This window comes from Aythya ferina (assembly GCF_964211825.1).
Source record: "Aythya ferina genome assembly, chromosome: 2".
NCBI classification, from domain to species: domain Eukaryota; kingdom Metazoa; phylum Chordata; class Aves; order Anseriformes; family Anatidae; genus Aythya; species Aythya ferina.
Window position 1 is genome coordinate 109,985,132 of NC_140297.1, and position 25,595 is coordinate 110,010,726.

The 25,595-nt window shown below is 43.0% G+C and overlaps 1 protein-coding gene across 2 annotated transcripts in view; it reads right to left on the reverse strand.

Annotated features, from left to right (window-relative positions):
* Positions 1 to 277: 277 nt before the first annotated feature.
* The window catches only part of EMILIN2 (elastin microfibril interfacer 2), a 38,579-nt gene continuing 13,261 nt past the window's right edge, over positions 278 to 25,595 (reverse strand). Inside the window, exons 3-9 of one of the 2 annotated variants that reach the window (XM_084510678.1) lie at positions 22,193 to 22,368; positions 18,177 to 20,111; positions 11,660 to 11,992; positions 11,072 to 11,110; positions 5,799 to 5,933; positions 4,710 to 5,072; positions 278 to 3,277 (exon numbers count right to left, since the gene is read on the reverse strand). In XM_084510678.1, coding sequence (XP_084366804.1) covers positions 4,735 to 5,072; positions 5,799 to 5,933; positions 11,072 to 11,110; positions 11,660 to 11,992; positions 18,177 to 20,111; positions 22,193 to 22,368 — 2,956 coding nt within the window. In that variant the 3' untranslated portion in view covers positions 278 to 3,277; positions 4,710 to 4,734. Of the gene's footprint in view, positions 5,073 to 5,798; positions 5,934 to 11,071; positions 11,111 to 11,659; positions 11,993 to 18,176; positions 20,112 to 22,192; positions 22,369 to 25,595 lie in introns of both variants that reach the window. The other variant, XM_084510677.1, reaches the window with a different exon arrangement.

The following is a 25,595-nucleotide window of genomic DNA, read 5'->3' on the forward strand; positions in this document are numbered from 1 at the left end:
ATATTTTGTCTGATACTACTTCGTCCCCAGATGTTTCAGAGAGTGAAATAGTCAGGAATCAGGACACTGAATGAAGAAGTGTGTTGGCAGAACTTCTATGCCGTCTATCCCAAAACCTATATAACAATGCCTGAGACTGAATTAAACACCTAACCCACACATGCAGGCTTGGCTACGAAGCCAGAAATTGAACTTTTAAAGGTGGTGGAGGAAAAAAGCCAAGGTTTTGGCTTACGGTACTGCTGTACTCACTGGAAAGCAAAGGGGCATCAAGACATCACAAAACAGGCAGGCTTTATTTGGACATGTCAGCAGCTGGCTTCCTTCCATCAAACAGTTTTCTCTGTGCTCTCAGGTATCAGACCCTGTACACCCGCGTATACATGCACACAAAGCATATGCTCAAATGCACTTCTTTGAAAAAATCAGTAACTTTTTTTACAATCAAGATAGCAAAATGGATAAATGCCAAGACCTGCTTACGTATGAACACGTTATAAGATGCTCTTTGAAGTCTCCACGTACAAAGCATTGGCAGAGCAGTTCTGCATCGCGCCTGAAGTCTGCAGGGTGCCTTGCAGGAGGTTCGGTGCGTGCAGGTCTGCCGTGTGATGACAGGACGTGGCCCCAGGTGTTCCTGGCAGCTCGACAACTGGAACTCTGCACCTTTCTCTGGGAGCAACTGGGAGCCAAAGTGTACCTGCAGCGAGTGTCTCAGTGAAGCAAATGTCCCTCACATCACCAAGCTGATGCTGCGTGAGGGCATTTGTGGTTTTGGTGGCCCATTCGTATCCAGCACTGTGCCACACCATAAGGACTGACTGACTGCAGCTGTAACTTGCTTCCAAATGCAGGATGCAGCCTTGGAACCACTGCACTCCTGAGGCTAATCTGCTTCTGGTTAAGGAGTCCTTTACCTTGCATTCCCAGCACATTTGAGCCTTTTAAAGCCATACAGGGTGCTCACTTACGCTTTGGGCCAAGTTGCCTTCCCATGCCTTCCTCTTACAGGTGCACTTCTTTGATCGTAATGCTCCTGGAGTGGCTGGCTGTCTCCACCAAGTTAGCTACATCCTCTGGCTGCTGAATTGCACAAAGTTGCTGCAAGTAACCTGGCGTACATTGAGAGGCGACGTGGTGGAGGTTGGTGGAGACATCTGTGGCACACAGCCACTGCTTTAAGTGCTCAGCATAGTGATGTCTCCACTGTCTCCGAAGTCTAAATAGCAAATGAAAATAATGAGGTAGTTTCACACGTGTTGCGATGGAAATTTGCATTCTCATTTTGCTCCAAGCTTTCCTGTGGTTTCCTCTGATATTATTGATTTTTATGGCTCTTTGCTGCCTTTCCCATCTGCTCTAGGATGCACTGTTTGTGTCAGGCCAGGGCAGTGTGTCTCTGGCTGGCACCACTGGTTTGTAAAACATGCAGTGTACCCGCCTTACAGCTTCAACCTACTGCATGTTGTTTTTTAAGGCATTGTTATTTCCAGATGCTTCCTATTTGAGGTGGGGAACACTTTCCTATGTGTTTGCTGAATGAACCAAGAGTGTGAAAAGGTTCTTTCAGTGCAGGTTATTTCCTTGGGCTGTTGCTGATTGCCACTGAAGATGTGAATGCCTGTCAGCGGGTTTGGGGTATTCTGAGCAGTGCTCTCACCCTTTCCTTTGAAGCTGAGCTGTTTCATACAGCACGAATCCTCAGTAGGCCCATGAATTCATCTGTGCCTGAGTCTCTGCCAGCTGCTGCTAAATTTAAGGAATATTTTACCCAAGCACTGACTGAGGCGGCGATTAAGACCCTGATTCCTCCTCCCTGTGCTGTTCAGGGGCTGCAGCACAGCAGTCTGCCCAGCAGGGTGAATATTCCACCTTGAAGGCTCCAGTAGGGTAACTTCATTAAGAGAAAATGAGCCACTTACCCTGATTACAGCAATTACTAAAGCAAGGTGGTGGTTCCTCACCAAAGCTGATAGCTTCAGCCACTGTGCTGCTACAGATGGTGGATGGGGAGATAGCTCTAAAAGGTGTTCTCAAAATATGCCTCAGACTCAGTCCTGTTGTGACGTAGCTTAGAGAGTGCTTTACAACCGGGTATAAATCCTGGTTAGGTCGCGTTATGTGGGATCAAACAATCCCAGCACCGTCAGCAGCAGATCCTGGGCACGGGGAGAAGCTTTCTGTCAGAAGAGAGCCCTGTCCGACAGCACAACTGGGCTCCTGAGGACGTGTGGGCTGGGCTTAGAAATTTACCAGATCAGTCAGGTAAGAATTAGGTGATGAAATATTTGTACTTCTAGCACTAAACTTGCACTGCTGATTCTTAAAAATGTCTCACTTGGAGGTAGGGGGGTGGAGAAAAAGGAGGTGGTGGTTGCCAGCGAGGTCTCCCTAAGCGCTCCGGCTCACTTTGTTTGTTTCCATGAGTCATTTTTAGCACAGGCAACAATAATGTAACAATACTTGAGTCACACACAGTCTGGAGCCAACTTCTTAGAGAACACAGCTTTCTTGTGAGTGAAAAATATCCTAAAAGGAAAAGAGCCTCTATGGCTTTCGTACATAACAAGAACTTGGTTAATATATACATATATATATATATGGTTGATGTAGTTGGCTTTCAAAAGAAAAAGTTTCCTGTTTTTCCCTTCATCTCTGAGATGTAGAAAGGCATGGGAGAGCAGTGGGCTGTTGCTTTGGGACAAAAGAAAACCGGGCCCCTCTTGAACGAGGGGTGGTCCAGCCCAGATCAAGTCAAATGTGCAGGGAAATGAGGGGGGGTGGCTCCCTTCACCGGGCTCTGCAAGTTCACCGCATCCCTTAAGCAGCTGCTCCTACACAAGCAGCCTTCCTGCTCCACAACACATCCAGCCCTGGCTGTTGCTTATCAGCAACACCCCAATTTCTGAAAACCAGGTGCCAGGAGCTCTTCCTAAGCCATGTGCTTTAAAAAAATCCGCTTGCAATTTCCTTCCTGTGCTCGCCCCACCACCCCCGCCCGGCACAACCCTAGCTGCAGAGGGCCTGATGCAGAGCTCCTCTGGGGCCAGGGAGCTTTTTCTGTCTGCTTCTCTCCAAGGCAGCTCAGCTTCCAGGATGCGATGGTTTGTTGTGGGAAGGCCCCCTCTCATCGCCTGGAAACAGGGTTATTAGGGAGTATCAATTCCAAAACTATGCGGCAAAGAAGGCGTGAAGTCTGCATTTGACCTCCTCGGATGGGGAAAGGCTTCAGCTGAGCGTATGGGGCTGCTTCCAGCGCGGGGAGTTCTTCCTTCACCTAAAGGATTTATTTGTTCTGAGGCTGTAACAGCTGTTCTGGATCCGTAAGAAGGAAAATACACTACACAACCCACTATGATAAATACAATGCTATGCGTGAAGAATAGACTATGAAAAAGACGACCAGTTTATGTATGTGAGATACAGATGACAGTGGAAAAGTCCTGCTCTTACTAAAATATGGTTAAGATTTTTTGCCACCCATGAAAGAGCTCAAAATGTTAACTCCAAGGAGCCAGAACATGATTTTTGTTACCTCAATTGAGAAGTGGCTACTATAAGAAATAAAACATTGTTGCACCAAATGCCTTTAAGCTTCTAAGCAAGTTGTTCCATCCATAGAGACAGATGCTGGGTGTTAAAACCCCACTGAAAAGTGCTGATGCAGGAGGCTGCTAAAACAAAGACTCAGTGCAGGTGCTTGGTTTGTACATTTGACAGCATTGGCTAAAAAGACTGTTTTCCTATAATATTTTTTAGCCATTTTTTCCTCTGGTTTATCTTTTACAATGCAACAAAGAAGAGAACTACTTTTGTAATGCAAATACTGTAGGAATTCCAGACACCAGCACTGTAAAATTTTTCAAAAGCTTTTCAAAATGATCATTGTTCTAGCTAAGAACAGGTGATTCAGATTTCTCTGACCTGGCTTGTTATTTTCAAGCACTAAGCCTGAATCCCAAGAGCATCACGCTTCACTGGTTGTCTTTTTTACTGCACCAGTTGGAAATTACTGTTTAAATCCTTCAGTAGCAGCAACTGTGCCTTACACTCACGCTTGCCCATTGAAAAGCTGAGGCAAGGCAAAGTTCTCCTTGCACTGCTGCTTCCACTTGACTGGGCTGAGAGTCACTCGTCTCTTAGCACTGGGTTTGGCCCTTAGGGGAAAGAGAAAACTGATGCAGACTAACATCATTTTGCTTTGCACCACCATGGTTAGCACTTGCTTTGAACAAGTTATGTGAATGCACTTGGCCCACCACATTATTTTAATAAAGCAAGGACTAAGTCATCAACAGTGTCCAACGTGGTCTTATTTTCTTGCTCCTGCTTTACCAAAAACGTGATGGAAGCTGGCTGCAACTAGAAACTGCAGCAAAGATGTAAACTTTGATACACCACGGACACTGGCAGAGATAAACTGGGGAGCAGACTGCAAAGGCTATTTAATAGGGAGTAGCAAGAGCACAGTGGAGAAGTATTTACTGAGAATGTATTTGTTGTTTAACAGCTGTTGTGTTTGTACAGGTAAACTAGGACTTGGGGAAGGAGTTACTTTAGCTACAGAAACAGGTCTTTTGTAGCTGTCTCTGAAAACTGGGGACAAGGTTTCAATACAGACAATAAACCCATCACTGAAATCAAATATATAAACTGAATATATTAAAGCTTTGAATTTTATTACACTTAATTTCTTCGGAATATCTTACCCTTCTCTCCTGTTCCACGATGGACCTAAACATGGGAAATGGAAGGATAAAGCAGAACCCCACTAAACGTGGAATACATTTCATCGGAGTCCGTGTAGGCCAGTTTGCCTCCTGTCACGACGACGTTGACTTCATCTCCTGCTTTGAGGTGAAGAACGAGGTGGAACGTTCCAGGACCACCACAGGTCCGTTTCCCCGAGTAGGGTTTGTGATACTCCAGCAGTTCCCTCCTGTACCCGGCCGTGTGGAGCTGAGCAACGCTGGCATTGGAGACGGACAGCACTGCCTCTACGTACTCATCGCGCTCCGGCGCCAGCACGGCGGTGATCAGGTAGCGCCCCTCGTACGGTGACGTGAAGATGCCTGCAGAAGAGAGATGGGGATGGCTTTTCTGAGGTACTCAGAAATAACTAAGCACAAGGTCCTAAGCACAAAGACAAACATAGCACAGCACGCGCTGTGCACTGCTGTGTAGAGGTGACTGTGATGAGGTCAGCCTGGGCAGCTGACCAACTGAGAGCGGTCACGAAGGCAACGGGGTGTGAGAAGCTATAAGCCAGACTCTTCCCATACGAGTCAGTTTAAAAACTTTCCAGGCTTGCAATGCAGAAAGCACCACCACCACAGGTACCTACCACTTCAGTCATGACCGCTCTACATAATTCTGCAGAGCCCTCAGTTTTAAAGAGCCAGCTCATGGAGGTGTTTCGGGGTGTGTGAGGGGGCTGAGGTGGTTCACACAAAAGCAGGGAGCCCTCCTCTCCTCAGGCTGCAGTGAAACGGGTCAGTAAGGAGCCTCCCTGCTGCTAATAGTGTCCCTAGTTGCCTGGGAAGGATGAGGAGCACACAGTGGTTGTGGTGAGTCAGGGAGGTGAGTCAGGCCTCAGTGTAACTGGTAGCTGTGGAAAAACAGCATGGCCAAAGTGTGTGACTGTCCCCATCCTTAGGAATGTGAGCTCCTGCCCTAGCTTAGATGGACTTGTGTAATTTGTTCATTTTGATGCACTGCAGTGCCTGAGATGTCATCGACCACTTGTAATGTGTGTTACTGCCCACCTGGCAGCTCTGTGGGTCCGCTCTTTGCCTTACCTGTGTTGGGGTTGTAATAGTCCCCATCATTCACCAGCACTTTGTTGAAGTGAACCACACCAACATCGCTGGAGAAAGGCTTCTGTGTGAGCCCAGCAGAGAAGGACACCAGCGAGGCCGCAGCAACAGCAGGTCCTAAAATGGGTAAGAACATGACTGAGGTCACTTTGGGATGACAGCACAGCCTTTCCCTGCGATGGTTTATAGCCCAGCGTCTCTGCTCCTGCAGATACTCCCCTCAGCCTAACTCTGCCACTTGAGGGGTGCCAGAATTAGCAGAATACATACTGCTGGCCCAGCTTTCTTGCCATAAAAAAATTGACTGAGGACCATAAAATTTCCCCATTTGCTACAGCCTCCCAGCTCTGGCAGGGGAGCCAGAAAACTGGCATCACCCACGAGCTGCTTTTTATCCCTCTAAGGAAAAGATTACGCGTGGCTTGTAACTGCTGGAAGTAGCCATCCTGCCACACCTGAATTCAACAATGCTCTGCCATGGAGCAGCTCCAGGCTTCAGGCTGCCCCGCGCATCTCTGCTCTGTATCACCATCAAACTGGCAGCAGAAGTGCGGAAGGTCGGTAGCTCGTGCCAGCTCTCTGAGGGGAGAGGCTGTGCACAGCTTAATTTCGTGCCTTCTCCGACAAAGGCTATCGAAAACATCTATACAAGTAACATTTTTCGGTATTCCAACAAAAAGAATCACATCTGGGGCTTTTCTCTCTTTTGCACTTCTCTTTCAGGAAATTTTTCACTTCGATTTTTTTTCTTTTCTCAGCAGCTCAGACAGACGCTTAAGTATTTCATAGTGTTTATCTGCTTCCTAGCTAACACCACTTGATGAAATACAATTTGGACTATTAGGACAAGTTTTTACTTTTGAACAGACTGACATAAAGGCAAGTCTTGGTAATCAACCATGTGTTAGTCTTGTTTCAGCTCCCTTCCTTCTAAACGTTTCCCTTAAGGCAGGAACACTGCTAGAAGCAGTCAACTCTTGCTGCTTTGATCCGGCAATTAGGTAAACAATGAATACACTTAAAGTTGTCCTCGGCTGCTCCTTCTGTTCAACAGCATTCAGGGTTCAGGTTAGGATCCAAGTCTCTCTGTGCTGTGTCAGCCCTGCTCCTTGTTCTGCTGCCTTTAAAATACCCGTCTGGTTTCTCTCCCTCCCAATCTGACATGCCACCAGCAAGCAGTGATACAAACGTTCAATTCTTTGATATAGAAGTTTAAAAGTGACAAAACTTTATCTAAAATTTGAATACTCCAATGTTATTTTAGATTTTTTTTTTCCTGAATAACTTGGCACAGAGGCAGGGGGACCATAAGATGCCAGCAGCTTCAGAAATGGCAAATACCCACCATGAGCTCCCTTGGGGTCTAGCAAACAGATACTTCATAAATCTTTGGGTATCTCCTCATTCAATATTTTGTCTCACTCTCACAAAGCAGACAGAACCCTTTTACCTGGTGGTGCACGTGTAAGAGCTCCCGTGAGCTAAGATGAAGCTATTCAAAAGGACCAAATTGAATTGCAGGAAGTCTGCTTGCTCCAGGAGGGAGCTTCTGCAAAACTCCAGCCCCTTTAACATCACTCTACTTACAGGAAGCGTCTTTGTAGTCGCAGCTTTCCCTGAGACTCAAGTCAAATGATGATGTACATCAACTCATTTCGTGCTGGCTGACTCAGAGAGGTTCCTGAAGTCTGCCCAGAAATGCTCTGCTCTCCGTTTGCAACAGCTACAGCTCACAGTAGCTAAGGATATGTGAGGAAGTGACTCCTGTCCTGCCTCCCCTCAGCTTCCTTTAGATTTTCCTGCACTGACACTGATTGCTTTGATAGTTGTTAAGAGTTTGCTGCTGAGATTTCCTTCAGATCTGCAGCCTTGTTTTTTGAGCCACCAGTTCAGTTTTATGCGTACTTGTCTGAAGAAGAGATCTTAACTGCCTCTAAATATCCTGTAGGATAGTTCAGCAGGCAAACACAGAGGTGCAGGAAAGTCACAATGTTCCCATGTTCTCCTCTCCTTGTTTCTAGACAGAGCTGCGCCTGTTTGAAGTTTGCCCAAGTCCTACCAATAGCTCTCAGCAATGCTTTTGCAGATCCTTACAGAGGTGAATCGCCTTCCTTTACATGTCCCCACTTGCAAATGCTTTTCTTCACCCCAAGATCAAAGTTCAGTTTCTCTACGCAAGGTCCAGGCTTGGAAACTCCAGACTTTCACTTCAGGAGCTAGTGCTGTGACATTTTACAAATAGGAAGAAAAGTTTCAAAGCATTTGAAAGCCAGGAGCTATAAATGCACTCCTCGTGAAGGAACTGCAGGGCAGAGGAAAAGCTTCACCTTCATTGAGAAAGAATGGGCTGAAAATATCAGCAATTTACCACTACCACCTTTCTTTTTTTTTTTAAATTCTTCAGTTTGACCCCAGCACATCTCATTTCCAGGAACATTCCCTCTGCACGTGGGATAGCCATGCCAAACACTGTTCTGTATTACACTTCACAAGAAGTTTCTTTGAGAAAGGAGCAATCACCCTCCATTGGAGCTGCAGGGTCGGGGACACCACCAACGCTGCAAACTGCGTGAAGGAGGAGGGAAGGAAAGGCAATTTGTACTCTTTATTTTTTTTTTTCCCTGTGACCCTCTGTATGGTGATCAGAGCATCCAATTCCTCTTCTTGGCTCTGTCCTTGCCTAGCTGTGTGACCTGGGGATCTAACAAGCATTTTCTCATCAGTTCCCAGAACAGTTCATCAGCTAATTCACGACCTCTGCCGCTGCAATTGTCAGCAAAGGAAAATTCTCACGACTGTAAAATTGCCGTGCTTCAATAACATTCGCTGATGATGCTTCTTTAAATATCTACTGCTTCGACTCTTTTTGTAGCAAAAGGCATTAGATGAAGCCGCTTGGGTCCTGATGCTTAATTCACCCCTGTCATAAACTCCTTGCCTGTGAAAACAGAGCTAATGCCTATTATTGTACCTCACGTCCTCTCATTAACTCTTGTGAATCCCTGAAGGTCTTTACCTACAAAGTTATATTGTAAGATGCATCCAAACAGATGGCTAATGCATCTGGAAAGCTCAGAAGTGCTTTTGAAAATATGCAAAGTAGGCCTTAGCATTCAAGACAAGCACTGATGTGGGCTAGTTTATACCAGAGGACAGAGCTGGAGCCCTCAGCTTCTTCCTGAGTAATGCCTTCACGTTACAGGCTAGTCAGAAACAGAAATGAAAGGGAAAGAGAAATGAAAGGGAGCACTCAGAAGGCCAATTTAACAATCCATGCTCCTGGTTTTAGGAATCATAGTACAAGAAGGTCTGATCTTCTTTCAGATTACAATTTCAGTACCACAAAATGTTCTGGGTGAAGACTGACAAAGGCATAAACTGTGGTCTTGCTTGAATTAGGTCTTAAAGGTTCCTCAGTGCCTTACCTAAGCATTAAGTTCCTCCTCCAACAAACCAAAGACCTTCCCTATCCCAGCTGTTAATTTCTACAACACTGCTGAATTCTTCCCCAAAAGGCTCTCTTTCATTGCTGTTTATAAGCAGCCACCACCTATACGATCAGGGACAGTGGGTGTAAATGCCCTGACTCCACCAAGTCCAACAGCTATTTGTACCATACCGCATTTGTACCATGCCCTACCCTCTGCTTTCTATCACCTCACCTGGCCTCAGGGCTTGCGAGGCATTTTGGGTGAAGCACGACAGGCTGGCAGGTGGATCTTGTATTGAGACAGGCCTACAGGGGCACAGATTGGGAAAAGGAACTCCTTGGCTGAGCTCACCTCTCTGTAGATGTCGGAGTGCTACCACACCATCTGTAGCAACATGTTCCACCAAGCAGCCCTCGCACACACTGGCTGCCACACCTTGCCCTTTCAACACGTTTAACGTGCAGAGTTCACAGTTTTAGCATAAACTTATTAAAATACTGTCTACGAACTGCAGTAGTATGCATAAAGTGGAATAAGTCCCCCAGGAAATCCATTTATCACAGAGATCTAGACATTTATATTGGCTTTTCTGGCAGCAAGATAAATGAGCATTTCCTTACTTCTCATCCCTTTCCAGAAGCCTAATCTATAGCTCCTTGTTCTTCCTCTGCTGCAATCCTCAAACGCAAAAATATTGCTTTAAGGCTATGAAGGATTTTTAATTAGAAAGTATATATATATCAGGGTTACAGTATCAACTCTTTACAACTCTTCTTGTCAGTCCCCAGCCCAGTCTTCAGGATGTGCATCTGTGATTTGGTTAAGGCTAAAACCGAGGGGTAAGATTTTGGATGTCGTAAAGCCCCTCCGTTCTATCTATTTCTGATATTTCCTTCAACACACTTAGATGAAATCATTCTTTCAGCAGAAAGTGTGGGAATATTCACTTTGACACAGGATACCACTCCCCAGGGTTTGATACTATCTGGAGTATGAGGCTGTAGGGTAGGCAGCAACCAATCAACACATTTATTGAGGCCAACTAGCATGGCCCACACAAGCTATATACCTCCTTATCACACAAATCTGTCAGTGAATTATGATATTAGCAATTATAATAAAACCGCATCAAGCCTAGAAAATAGTATTTTAAGTCTTTCTAAATGAAGGCTGACAGTGGGAACACTCCTGCTTTCACTGAAGTCAGGAACACGAGTCCTCATTGTTCTAACAATGGCAGAAACTCTCCCATGAGGAGCACCATCTCACACACTCAGTTACTAACAGTGCTTCAAAAATCATAGCATTGGCCTTAGTATTAATTTCTTACTAAAGGAATATTAAATTCATTGGAAAGAAAAAGATCACAGAATCACAGAATCATCTAGGTTGGAAGAGACCTCCAAGATCACCAAGTCCAACCTCTGACATAACACTAACCAGTCTTCCACTAACCCATATCACTATGCTCTACATCTAAACGTCTTTTGAAAAGCTCCAGGGATAGTGACTCAACCACCTCCCTGGGCAGCCTATTCCAATGCCTAACAACCCTTTCCATAAAGAAATTCTTTTCATTTAAAAGGAAAATAAATAAATAAATAAACAAATAAAGCACAAAGTAAGTAACAATATCAGCAAATGAATTATTTTTAAAAACCTTAAAACACACACATTTTCAAAGGATGCGGACTATGTTTTAATGCTAAGGTGTAGCAAACGCATTAGATTTTCCTTAATGTCACTTTGTTCTCTTAGCCACAGCTCTCCAGGGACTGATATTAAGTACCTGTGTAAAGCATTTCTGCAAAACAATTGCCTTACCCTGTGAGTCCGTGGTTGGAGGAGATAACTTCGGATATCCTACAAAGCAAAAGTAATGTGTGTTACACAGTACGTAATTGAGAACATTATGACAAAATATCACTGCATTCTTCTAAAAAATATCCTTTGTTACCAAAAAAGCTACCTACCAAAATTGCTACCAAATAACATCTCCTATGAATGCTCAGATTATCGTTAAACTGGGGCAGTCACAGCAAAGAAGACCAAATTCTTACTACAGGGCATTAAATCCACGGCATGCACTACAGCAAGAAAAAATTGATTTAGGTTTCCCTAGGGGCAAAGGCTGTTGTAGTTACCAAGGACTTTACATCAGCCCCATTGACCTCATGCTCTGTGCAGCGCTGACAAAAGCAACAAAGCTGGCACTGACAGAGTTTCCCCTACTTCTGCAGCCAGCTGGAGGCTGCCAAGCCTGATTTGCAAACCACCTCTGCCCTCACTCCAGACTCTAATAGCTCTAACGGCTGAAAGGCATCTGGTAAAGCTCAGTTTCACCCCCCTAGCGAAGGCCTGGCATGTCCGTAGGTCTCACAGGGTGATTCACTGCTGGTCTGCTTCCCTCACCTGGTGCTCCAGCGTAGCCTTCAGCAATGGGCATGGTGCTTTGCCCGGCCTGGCCATCAACGCTTCGCAGCCGCCCTCTTCCCGACATCAAGACGGTGCCCGGCGGCCCTGCCTCTCCAGCCTCCAGGATGATCCCGGTTGTTCCAGGCAGGAATGGGGCAACTCCCGACCCTGGCAGAGCCGGTCTCGGAGGAGGTCTGGGCAGAGGAGGCTGGAGGGGAGGCCTGTGCCGTGGGGGTTGTATCCTCGGCCGGGACGGCAGCAGGGATATGCCCGGCTGGGGCTGCAGCGGCGGTCTCGGTGGCACCACCTGCCGCGGTGCTTCTGGTCGCCCTTGGAAAGGTTTGAAGAAAAGGGAAATGCAGAATTATTCACTTAAAACAGTCTGTGAAATCGGCGTATGCATATTCATGGGAAACAAAAACTTCAACATAAAACCGAGACTTTCTGCACCGAGCTGGCTGCACGTTACAGCTACCTCCCACCGATGGCCTCCACCTCCCCTTCATGCTCTCTTCTTCTTCTGCTTTACTCCCTCCTGCCCACAGCTCTTCCCCTCTATTCCGTACTCACACAACACCCAGCACAAGGCAGTCTTGTTCTTATCCAACCCTTTAGCACTATCACCAAAAACAAAAAAATCCACAGGAAAAAAAGAGTAAATGGACACTGACTTGGGGATTTTTTCCCCTCCTTTGAAAAGCAATGAATTTAAAATTCCCAATACTCCCATTACTAATATGTTCTGACAACAAAGGCAGAACCCCATGATATAATTTAGCTGAAAAGCCCTTATTGTTTAAAGGCAAGAGATCCCATTAAGAGACTTTTCCAGCAGGGCAGCCAACACATACGACATCGGGGTTGAACAGTGCTGACACGGTAACATTTGGGTTATCAGCTGGTACGGTTCTGCATCCTTTACAGGAATTAAAATGCGTTCTTATATGTGGAGTCCTGGATGAAATTTAAAGATGCTATGTCCTCCTAAGTGTGAAGCTGACTTATGCCATATTTATAACAGGAATTTACAACTGTGTAGATTTCAGCAGAGGCAACGACACAGCTTTTACAATGAATTACCAAAAAGAGTTCCTAAATTCACATTTTAGACAGCAGAGTAAAAAAATCTAACTATACTGACATTATACATTAGCATTGGTTGTATTCATTGCAGTGTATGTCCAAAGCATGGCTTTAGGCACAGGGATGGGAGTGAAAGTTTCTGGGGAAATGAACAAACATCCCCTTGCAAATTTATCTGATGCAACTTGTCATGCCAAAGGCAATTGCCATGGTCCACAGCAGGAGACCTCTGCCCCAGGCTCTTGGTGGTGAAAACAAAGCACATTATCCCTTATATCAGCCTGGGTAAGCTCACCAGTGGCTAAGGCTAAACCAAATGCCTGTGCTTCACAGCAGCTGGAGAGGCTTGGCCATGGCAGCAGTGGCTGCCCTTCAGAAGAGGGCTTACAACCAGATCCTGCAGGTATGGACCATGATGGTGTTGCTGGCAACCCCTGTGCTGCTCCATCACTACCTGGTGCTTTTTGTCTGTGTTCCCAATGCCACGTGTGATTAAAGGTGACAAACTCTGCATCTGCACTTCACCCCTGCGAATCTTATTTCTTGTTTCCAGTCTCGTAAAAACTCCTCCTAAGCGCTCCGAAGTACTGCGAGGCTATCTGAAGGCATGGTTCCACACCACCTGCGTTCATTTGCTATACGTATGTCCTTTAAAAGAAAGTCTTCAGGAGCTCTGCTGGCTGATTTTAACTGCTGTGAGAATTGAAAGTTATACTGGCAATGCACCACAAGGTTGGACTGAAGCTTACTCGGTAATTCCTTCCACAAGGCAGAGGGAATAAAAGGTGAAATGTTCACTTTGCACAAGTTAGATTGATCTTCATAAAAAAAAAATCACAGATTCACACCTTCAACTAAGATCTTCAGACTAACCTCATTCAAAACAGAAACTGGCAAAATATTTTATATTGATATATAAATATAAATATTTGTCATTTCTCTAGTCACTTAAACTGAGCTTTATTGAGCCAACAATTTGGGCTGACACAGGGAAAATGACTATGCTTTTGTGCTTGTTTTTCTAGAGCTTTAAACAATAATCAGCAGCTCAAGTCCTGCATCCTGTGCCAGCAGCTTCCTTGTGTGCAGCATCAATATTCCAGCATTTAGAATTACCCAGCTACATTCCCGTAAATCAAAACTACCTGGCTAAATCTCAACTTAAAGTGCCAGTTATAAGATAATGTGAGGACTAAGAGGGATTGTGGTCTGCCATCTTTGCCAAGCTTTTTAGCATTTTTGACTGAGAAGCACCATACCATGACAAAGTATCAATAAATCATCAGATAGAGATAACGCTGGAGCCATCCTATCTTGATGCTGGATTATCCAACACGTGTTTTCAATTCAGTAAGTGATGAGAAAACGAATCCCCAACAAAGGCTGAGGTGAATTTCGCTGGACCTGCTTAAGCTTTGCTGGGCAGCTGACAAAACAGACATGTTCCTTGTTGTCTATGAAATATCCGGGAAGGCAGTGAGCAGAGCTGAGATGGTTAAACAGCTGAAAATGGTGATGCTGTCCTCGCAGAGGAGGTGTCACTGCTTGGTTTGTTGTCACCAGACCAAGTGACAACTCGGTTACCAGGTCAGACAGCAGCACTGCCTCACTTCTGCTCTCAGATGCCCATCTGCAGCTGAAACTGAAAAGGCTTCCCTTGTACAATTAAAACAAGAATGCTTTCATTCCCAGCTCCCCTTAAAGCATTTTATTTTACTCAGTTTGATTAGCCGGGCAGCGTTAACTTCCATTTTGCTTCACTGAAGAAAGAATAATTTTGCAGGAAGGAGGAAGAGCCGTGACCTGGATGCACAGCTCAAGTGTTTCTTTGCAGTTTGGCTGATTCTAATGAGGTTCTGCCCTGGCCACGTGCTCATCAGACCCCAAAACACACAGTAAGCACATAAAAGAAATTATCAAGTAAAGGAATTAGTGGCTGCACCCACAAGAAGCCACAAAGACATAACCTGTATTTTCTTATTGATATCAAAGGGATTCAGAAATTAAGCACCCTCTTGTAAGGGAGGCTACAGGAACCAACCCCATGAGTCCTTTGTGATATAACACTTGTGGTTTATGCCCCTTTTAGATGTAGCACAGAGCTTCTTAGCCCGTAACTTCAGCAGACAATGTTTAGCTGTTACTTTTGAAACCCTGATATAGCGACAATTAGCAGAGGAATTGCAGTTCTGGTTAAATAACCATAACCAGAGCAAACTACAATCCCAGCACACTTCTAACTACTGAAAATCTTCACGAATCTGTACAAAGAGGCAGTAACGAAAAAGAAACAGCTGACTTTAACTTTTAGTTTCACACAATTTGAAGAGCACTTGCATCTGCAGAGAGGCACGGACCGCAATGAGCAGCTCCTCTGCACGAACTCCTCTCTCAGCAGGAGATCTGGGGCAGTGGCCATTTAATTTGGACAAACAGAAGCTGGAAAACACAACCTTGGTGAGTACACCATATGTGGTTATCTACGTCCTTGGAGCAGAGCACCACCTGTCACCACCCTGTTTAATGCTGACATTAAGTTGCATTATCTTCACCAGAAATCCAAACTAATACAATGCTGTTCTAGCCTCTGGGTTTACATCTGCTGTTGTCTGCAATCCTTCACTAACCTGGTGTCTTAGTTTGGACTCAGGCACTCAAAACCCTAGATCCAAAATATCTTACGAATTTCTTAATAAGACACAGCCACACTCCTGAGTTCAGCCCCAGGCCTGCACCTCTCAGTAAGACTTTATATTGGATTCCTTCTGACATATCCTTGCCTTACCGCCCTCAACAGCTCTATTAGTAACAAGTTGTTCCTGTTATGGTCCTTCTGAAGTCAGATGACATCACTTGAATGCTACGATATGCTGGCAAGTGGTGCAGAAGACACTCGGCACTGATCTACGGCCAGAACTGAAAGTCTTCTTTCAGCTAACGCAGGTACCAGAGAGGCCACTGCAGCCACACCACCTGTGAACACAAAACCAGCTAAAGCTGTGCCCAGCTCACATAACAGGGCTCCCAAACTGCTTCCCAAAAAGGCTCTTTTGCCAAAATCTTTCTGGAACTCCGACTGTCCAAATTTACCCAGACTGCTGCGCTAGACAGCGTTATTTTAATTGGAAACATTTGGGGATCCAGGCATTGCTTCACAAATCCTGCAGAGGCTGGAGGTTGCCGAAAGCAGAGAGGGCCGTCCAAGGTACCTGCGTGTCTGGGCTCCAACAGCAGAGCCTTTCCCCAGGTGCTAAAAACCTGACGGTGGATGGAGAAACAGCTCTGCTCCGAAACTGAATTACACTATGGAAACCCAGGCACGCTTTAGGCTTTTTAATGCCTTACAATGTTGTAATAGAGGTTGACAAATACAGCCCATGAGGCCGCCCGAACACCTGCGTTAAATAGCAGGAGAAAGATTACTCTCCGTGTCTTGGATCTTTCTCTAGTGTCAGTTCCCAGTGCAAATTTATTTTTGGTGAGGCAGATGAGAAATAGGATAACACAGATACATCATACTGCATTTTAATGGGAACTGGGTTTCTTCTGAGAGACTCTGGGATTAAGGTCTTAACCCCGTTGAATTTAACAGGAGATTTCACTAAAAGAAGTATCTGAGAATTACAGACCTCCTCTGTTCCTCTGCACTTCTTTCTTTAAATTAAGATATATATATATATATTTATTTTATTTAATACAAGAGCTTCTCACCTCAGAATTTCCCCTCTCTTTCCCTTTGAGGAGGGGCAGTGAGCGGCTGTGGTGGAGCTCTGCAGTGTAGCAGGGTAACATCACTGCAACAATACTTTTGTTTTCAAATGGTTCTGCGCTCAAAATAAACACGTCTACAGCAGGCTGTCAAGTCTTTGCCTCAGACTGAGAGGGGTATCCTTCCCCACAGGAATTAGTTTTGGATCCTCCACCAGTTACAACTTTTCCACTCAAGCGAGTGCTCTCTCAGTCAGGCACCAGATCTCCCCCACCCACCACCAGCTCCAGCAGCCCACAGGGCTTCCCCTCAGCACCTCTTCTTCAGATTTGGGGCCAGCCACAGAAACTGGCCTCTTCCCCACTGCTCTCTCACCAACTGAACGCATTCTGCCCTTTGAAAGCACAGCCTCACCCACTGCATCCAGGAATCAATACTCCAGCTGGGCTGGCCAGCCCCGAACACCCCATCTCCAACAGACCTTTCACAGGCCTATCTCCACGTCAGTACTGGTGTCAGTATCTGTACTTCCCCTGAATTATCCTTCTCTAAAATGAATAAAATGTCAAAGAAAAACAAACAAACAAACAAAAAAGTCCAGAAAAGTTTTTTCTGACAAAGTGTGCCTATCTCAGTTTTGACACAATAATTTGTGCTGTGTCAAATTTATCTCATGTGTGCACAGAACTAAAACCAGAAGCATCTCCTGAGCTTCACAGCCAACTGAAAAGTGCAATTTCAAAATAGCCTACACTTCCTATGTTTTTTCCTCACAGGAACAGGAACAGGAAACCAGCTTCCTTCTGTACACTGACTCTTTCAAAAGAAAACAACTAATTGCTGAAATTTTGGGGAAGAACTGCAGAGGGACTGACTGGCATTTGGCAAGCCCTCTAAACCATTATGGCAGGGTTCACCGACACACAGAGGTTACCATTTCATAGCATTTTGAGCCAAAGGGGTTGTGTTTCTGCTTCTCAACCACTCACGCAAACTTTAAACTCACTGTGAAGTTAGATTTGAGCCAACAGGTTGGATGGCTAACAGAAGTGGCTGAGGTGTGAAAGCATTGCCAGCTGTGGTGTGAATGTATTGCCAACTTGCCACCTAAGTTGTGGGAACACAAACTTCTGGCAGGGCTATGAAACAAAAAGTGTTAAATTGCCACACCAAGATATGCCAGAGCTTGTTTGTGAAAGTCCTAAATCAAAGAGTCAGTGCTGAATTATAATCATTAACTCACACTATGAACAAAACTTACAGAGAATCTTTCTTATCATAAATTTGAATTCCTTTGTCTTCGGTTTTCTCAATTTACTTTTCAATTCCCCTCGAGGAATCAGCTGGAAGGATTCTCACACATAATCTCATACACACAAGAAAAAGTTGAATAAAATAACTGGAATAATACCTACAGATAAATATTAATTAAAACTTGCTTTAAAGTCACTATCTAAAATATTAGTTTTACTACTATCTTTATTCTGGCTCAAAGTGAGCATGAAAGCATAAAAGACTTTTTTTTTTTTTAAGAATGCTTTTAAAAGCAAAGTCCTCTATGGTGTCTTAGAGGAAAGCCAAAATTATAGTCATTGTAAAAACAAAGCAGAAACTGTGTAATATTAAATTTTTCCTCCCTTGTTTAGTTCCTCTATAAGTGATTCAGGAAAGAAAGCCTGTTGAAAAACAAATAAAAAAGCATTAAAAATGCATGAAACTTACTTGTGTCAGACTGAGATTTCAGCATGCCTTCCATGTCTGTGGTGATTTTAGAGACTTGACTATAAAACTGCTGGACAGAATTTTTGAGGCCAGAAATATCTTTGGAATGAGATGATATAGTTCCATTCATTTCACGTATGCAGTTCCACAAGCTGCTCACGTGCTTATTCAGACCTTCTTTTATCTTCTGCAAGCTACCCGAGACAGAGTCCAGCTTGCCGCAAACTTTTTCAACATTCGCGACTCGGCTCTCAACATCTGAAACACCATCCTGGACACCTTGGGTCTTTTCTTTACACTTGTTGAGATCAGTCAGGACATGGTCATTTAATTGTTCTAGTCTCTCTTTCACTTCACTGCAGCAGTTATCACTAGGGTGAATGGTTTGATTTGCAAATGTCCTCTGCATTTGATCAATTTTTCGGTAGACACCTCGTTGTGTTTTTCTACAGGTAGAATTGACACCCAGAAGTTGCTCCCTGCAACTATTCAAGCCATCTTGGAGATTTTTCATATCTTTATCCATGACATTTAGACTATACCGGAATACACGCAAATCTCTCTGCATTTTCTGGTTGTCACGTTGGTTATCCTTAATTAAGTTAAGTTTCTCATTAAGAGAGCTATTTAAAGACTGCAGAAGAACAGAGTTGTTCTCTGTTTTCAAAAGCAAGTGATTGTATTTGTTATTACAATTTTCTAGCTCTTTCTGAAGGTCCTCTGTCCCTTGTGGTGCTGACAGACATTTCTGGCCACAGAGGTGTTCGAGGGACAGTAATTTGTTCTTGACAAGATTTATCTCCGTTGTAAACTGCTCGTTTGCAAATCCAGTGTCACTAGGCATAATAGGCCCAGGATTAATAAACATTCCATCCGGGTCTGTGGTATTAGCAATCTCTAAAATAGTGCCACCTAGCCTATCTTCTAGTGACCGGAGCTTTTGGTCAAACAAGTCTCTCAGCTCATCTACCTCAGCAGCTATAGCACCTCGGAGAGTTTCCTCGACGTAAAAGCAATGTTCTTCAGCATTTCGTTCTGTAATGTTCATCCTTGCATCTAGCTCCTCCAGCCTCTCACCAAACATGTCTTCCAAATCCGGAGTTGACAACCGACTGATTTCATTGTCTATTCTGACATTCAGGATCCTGTGTGCTTCCACAACTCTGTCAAGCTTCTTGTCTAGATCTTTTATCTGCTGGTCAAAGTCATTTCTCTCACCCTCCTTGCAACAACTGGACTGGTTTGATGGAATCTGAGTTCGGAGAGTATTTATTTCTTTCCTCAAATCATTCTCTTTTCCTCTTATAACATCAATTATACCTAAACAGTTATTGTCATTGTCATCACACTGCTGCTGGATATCCTGTAGTTTGTATTCACAAGAGTTCTTCAGATCTGCCATTTTCTTTTCAAATCCTTCCAGTATTTCCTGTCTGAGGGACTCAAATTTTGAGTCTATGTATTCCTGATACACATTGCCACTAGGCATTGTTAACATAGGTCCCTGTGCTGCCTCCTGCAGTTGTTTTAGTTGTCTTTCATAGCCTTTTACTTTTCCATTCAGTTCCTCCAGTTGGTCATTCCTGATCTTCAATGCTTCTTTGACCTCGGCTAGCTCAGACTTTATATCTTCCATTTCAAAATCAAGAAAAGGGTCTTTCTGATCTTTATTGCTGAGGAGTCCAGGCAGATGGATAGTGTCTGTTTCACCACCGACTGCACTGTCAGGCTCTGGGCGGTCATAAAGGTTGTTCAGCCAAGTGACCAACATCTTACTTGCATCTTCTTGGACAGTCAGCTTTAGGTTTTCATTCACACCTGCCAAGGAGGACTGAAGTTCAAGCACTGATCGTGTAAGTCTAAACAATTCTTCCTCAAGAAACTGCATTTTCTTCTCATATGGCGGAGGTTCTGGCGCTTCTGTTGGTTCTGCATCTGTTTCAAAGAAATAATAGACTAAGTCTGGAAATCAGCATTCTTAAGGGTATCCGTTTTGGTCAACAGAGGCCAATTTTACTTTTGCTGAAATCCAAAAAATACTTCAAAATGCGTAATGCTTGTTCCCTTTTCTATTCTTGCTTTCAGTAGTTTATGATTAAAAAACCTTATCAAATAATTCCAAACTAAACGTTTTAAAACATTGACCAATTCTTGCTCAAACAGCTGTACAGAAAAGACATTGACCACACAAGCAGCAGAATTCCTGCCACTGGAAGCTGGACAGGCATAGCTGATCCTGCCTAAGGGGACAGATAAGTGGAATCCCTAAGATCCCTCCAGTCCTAGTTCCTAGGATTCTCAGCAACAAGGCACTAGCAAGTCAAGACACTGAGTGTGATCCCAAATAATGATTTAATATAATGCAAACCTTCAGCTAGATCACCAATTGTTTTAACAACCATTTAAATATCATTTTAATGTGTAGATCTGTATGACCATATTTATTTACATATTCCTATGTATCTTTGCCATTATGCACTGAGGGATAAACTCTATAAAGACATCGTGTATAAACCCTACTGTGATGTTGCATTACATCCTTTAGGCAATTCATAATTCAAGGACCTTTGTGCAGTTAAGGCATGCTATCACAGGCACAAGTAAAAGTAAAATGAAGTTAAGAAGCGGAAGTGAAGAAGAAAATATACTTTATAGAAAATACATACACAAGTTGTTAGCATCAGAAAAACTCTTTCAGATGACAAGTAAACAGCTAACAATAAGAAAATTCCCCTGTCAAATTGTGACTCTATTGTAATGGAGTGTTGTTAACAGTTAAATCTTCAGACAAAAGAATTTTAGCACTGATTCCAAGCTACGAATGCTAGATATACTTTGGAAAGCAACACTGAGATTGAGTTTGAAGGACATGCAGTTATAATTGTTCTTAGTTTTAAAACGGATTTCAGCTAAAAGACAGTACAAAGAAGGTAGGAAATCATAAAGTATTCAAGACAGGCAGAATGGCTGCTTCCTTTAGTAATGAAAAAGTATGAACACACACAGTGTAGCTATTACATACACACTGGTCTATTTTTGCTTTGAAACATAGGTTTTTTAGGGAGTTTTGTCAGAGCAAAAAGAAAATCTCTAGATATAAGCAGCATGCCAGTTAATAAAGAGATTATCATGTTTTATTGTCAGTTTGTTGAAGAAATAGTTTAGGCGGGCTAACAAAATATTTAAGCGCTTTATTTTTAAAGCATGTATATAATGTATAGGAGTAGTTTAAAACTATGTATTTAGTCCCACTTGATTCCACTACACAAAAACACCAGTGGAAATCTGACTAAGTGAACAGCTAGTATGACATTAATCTCTGATGCTGCTGTGAAGAAGTCCTTCAAAAACAAGCATCTGTTTACCATTTCTTATTGATGGAGGAAAGGCATAATCCTGCAGCAACAGCACTCCTCTTACCCTTTCAGAAGGCAGTATCTAATACAACATTATTCATTCTTTATAGTATTTATTTTTTTTTTTTAGCATTTGAGGCTTATCATTCCCTTAACCTTAGTATTAAGGCAGGTAATCTAATATTAATCTGTAAAACCTGCTCAGGTCCTTGAACAAACAACACACTGTGAAATGCTAAGAAGCACCGTCTATCATTAAAACTAGTACCTGTTCTTTGTTCATTTTAATAATAGTTTCTCTCAAATATATCCTTTTTTTTTTTTTTTTTTTTTTCCTGAACATTGAAGAAACCACCAAAAAAAAAATCTCTGTTTTTACAAAAAACTACCTTAAGACAAAGATTTTCCTGAACCATGAGAAGACAGATGGCATTTATGGCCAGTGTTTCACACACACCCCTTCATTATTCTTCAGGAAATTCTCTGTATCAAGACTGTTATTGCCTGGCTATTATTTTCCCACCACACAGTGTCTTCCATATGGATTTTGTACCTGCCAGTAGTTGAGTTTAATAGAAACCATAACGGTTATTATACGTAAAAGGACAAAGCAAGAAACCAGACATGATCATGCATACCAAAACTCAAACAAAAAGTTACCCAAGCCTTTCTTCACAACAGCTTTCACCGGTGCTGTGGGACGACGAGCTGCCTTTGGCTGTTCTGCTGGCCCTTCTCTGCAGTCTTCACCTTTATATCCAGGACAACATCTCCATTCTAGCTCTGTTACTGTCTTGTATGCAACTGTATACCGAGGTCTGAAACTCGTTCGGTATCTGCCAAAACAGAAAGTATTGTAAACGATCTGTAACATCAGCTTTTACTTAGACTAAGCCTAAAACTAAAACTTTTTTTCTTTTAAGTGAGATTCAATTAACTTCAGACATGCTTTATTTTTTTCCTCCAAACATTAATTAAACAAACTTTTTTGTTGAGGTCTAAAAGTTACATGCACTTAGCTCAGTCGTGTCAGGAAGAGCAAACATGGCCCAGGCATGAAGGACTTTCTTCTATGAGCTGAGGGACACTGCTCTGGGGGAAGTGAAGGTTCATTTCGTCAGGCATTGCTGAGAGTAACAGTGACTGCCAGTGTATCACTATGAATTCAAAACCTTTCTCCTCTAACTACTTTTCATCACAAATCCACCCACAGGGCTCCTCCAGCAGCAATTCTTCATAGCATCAAAACTGCTTCTGCCTGCTTTGTCCCACTTGTTCCAATATCATTGTTCCTTAAAACACTCCCCAGAATCCGTATGCACAGAGCAGTCAAAGCCAGGAAGGCTGTTCCAGGAAAAGACAGGATGCTGACAGCATGAGTCAGATAAGGACATGAAAGAAGGGGTCAGATGAAAGGCTAAGACCAATGAGGGACTCGACTCTTTCCTACTTCGCTGTCCCTGTTAAGCTCAAGAGTTCTTGAGGACAAACCTATGCACCTTATGTACACACAGACTTAAGGTTCCCTGATTAATCACTCAAAAAGTTAATAAATGGCAACCTGATTCTGAATGTGCAACTGCCTTCAACCAAGACTTTTTCCACAATTTTTTTAACTGCATATATCATAAGTTCATCTACAGTCATATCCTAAGGGATCCCCCCATAGGATATTCAGAGGCTGTTTTATTTTATAAAAACTGTTACCAGTTTAAGGTATAGCTCATGTAGGGTGGAGAGATGAGGAAATGAAATAAAACAGGAATTTGTCACCTAAGTTCTGTAAAGTGGTATGCTTGGAACACAAACTTCAATATGAATGAACATCTTACCCCGATTCCTCATGAGAATTTCTTTCTGTGAATAAAATTATCATGACACCACCCTCTCTGTTGCACGTTCAGGTCTTTTTTCATAGAGTATTTCACATTAGAACAACACTTTGCATCCTTTACTCGCTTCACAACTGAAGTGCCCCTAAAGTAGTAATACTGGCAGAAAAAATTGGGAACAAATGCAATGGACTTAACAATAGCTCTACAACACATCTCATTCATTCAGAGGGTATTTTGGGACAGGGAGAAGGCAGTATGTAACGAGCACTCAATGCTATCACAAAAAATCAACTCCACGTCTCGTTAAATGTTTACTTGTATTAATACACAAAATCTCCTTTTGTTTAAAAATAATCAGTGATCTGCTACCAGATGGAAAGAATTAAATCTTACAGCAACTGTGAAACAGTTTCTATTGAAAGTCACCGAGTTTAACTGTTAATCTCCAAGGCTTGTGTGCAAATAACTGCAGAAATAATTCTGCATTTTTCATGCATCTCCCACTCCACTGACATAATTCTAGGATGTCCTACATCCGACAGCCATTTGCCGTCCGTGTTTTGATAAACTGCTTAGAAAACTCGGGGCGGGGGGCTTCAAAGTGTTAACCACTAAGTAGGAATTTGTTTCTTTTCCAAACATATCTTTCCGAGTTCTGTAACAATATATTCCACTTTTGGCACTGAGGAAATACTCAATGTTCTTTTTTGCGTTACTACTCTATGTACAACCTCTCATTTAAGGGAAAAAACTTATTTTGACTAGAGACAGTGTCATACTTTTCCAAGCCATTTTGGGGCCAAACAGTAGGTTATTCTAACAAGCCTCTCCGGATTCTCTTTTCCCGTGAATCTTCAGAGGAAGGCAAGGGTGGGACTAGCCTGTAAATCTGTCCATCAGCCACTCCCAGCTGAATGGTTTGCTCTGGTTATCAGGTTTTCAGATTCTGCCTCGATGAACATTAACTCAGAGGGGTTTCCGATCCTTTTTAACCTTCACTATAGCACACAGTGAAACTGCTGTGGGCTGCGCTCAAGCTCATAATTTCTTTTACTGTGTTCATGAAAACATCTGCTGAATCCTGTTTACAAATGTAAAGAGCAGCCATCCCAAGGTCAAGTGCTTCAAAATTAAGCGAGTGCAACGTAGAGGGCACCATTGGAAAGGACAACATCCCGACCACCCAGGAACTTCCTTTTCCTTCTCCCTTATCTGAACATTAAACCACATCTCATGTAGGTAATTTGGGTAGGATCCCCTTCCTTTGAACTAGCTGCTAGAGGCAGAGGAGTGACAGGATTAGCTAAATGTTTTAGTGGTTTGAAGTGGTTTAAGAGTCATTACCATCTCTCTCACAAACACCACATTACTGAAGTACAAACTTTGAACTTCCAGATCCATTTTCATATGCTGGAAATGGCAGTACAGACTTTTCTCTGATTGCCATAAAGCACTTGACTGCTCTCAGCTTTGTGTGTGTTCCTCTCTATACTGTCAGGGACAAACTCCTCCCTGAAAATCAAAGTATTTTGACTATCTTCAGATCACTAAGTTATATTTCTCTTTTTTTTTTTTTTTTCAGTAAAAAAAAAAAAAAAAAAAAAAAAAAAGTAGCTAAAAGCAATTTTATAAAAGGGAATAAGAACAATGTTTATGCAAAACATGCATTTGTTTACTCAAATAAATTATAAAATGAGGATTTTCCTTGTACCGTTTCTGCCATTTCTCTCATATCTTAGATGAGTTTCTCTTTCCATACTTCCTCTATAGTCATGTTCATCAATATAGACAGCTTCAGACTTACTTTAGTATGATTTATTACAAAAATTATTTGAAATGCAGAAGAATCCTCCTGCCTTAAATTAAAGAACAAAAACACCGTGTAAGTCTTAGCAGTCTATTCCTTACAAATTCTCATAACTGTCTTAGAGCTCAAGCAAATACACAAATTGGATCTGTTTTGATTTCAACTATGACCTGTCAAGTGCTGACTAACCTGAATCTTAAACCACAATTCTCCTAGGGCAAAAAGTGTGCTAGAATGAAAATGCTTCAAAATCTGGACACGCCACAGCTTTCACATTTTACAACCTAAACTGCCGTACCAAGACAGTAATGCTCATGTGGAGCTCAGAAATTAAACAGTGATTTTCTTAGCAAGAGCTACTGCTTCTCTATGTTGCCAGTCCAGTTCATTTCATCACACAGCCAGTGCCATCGACTGCAGC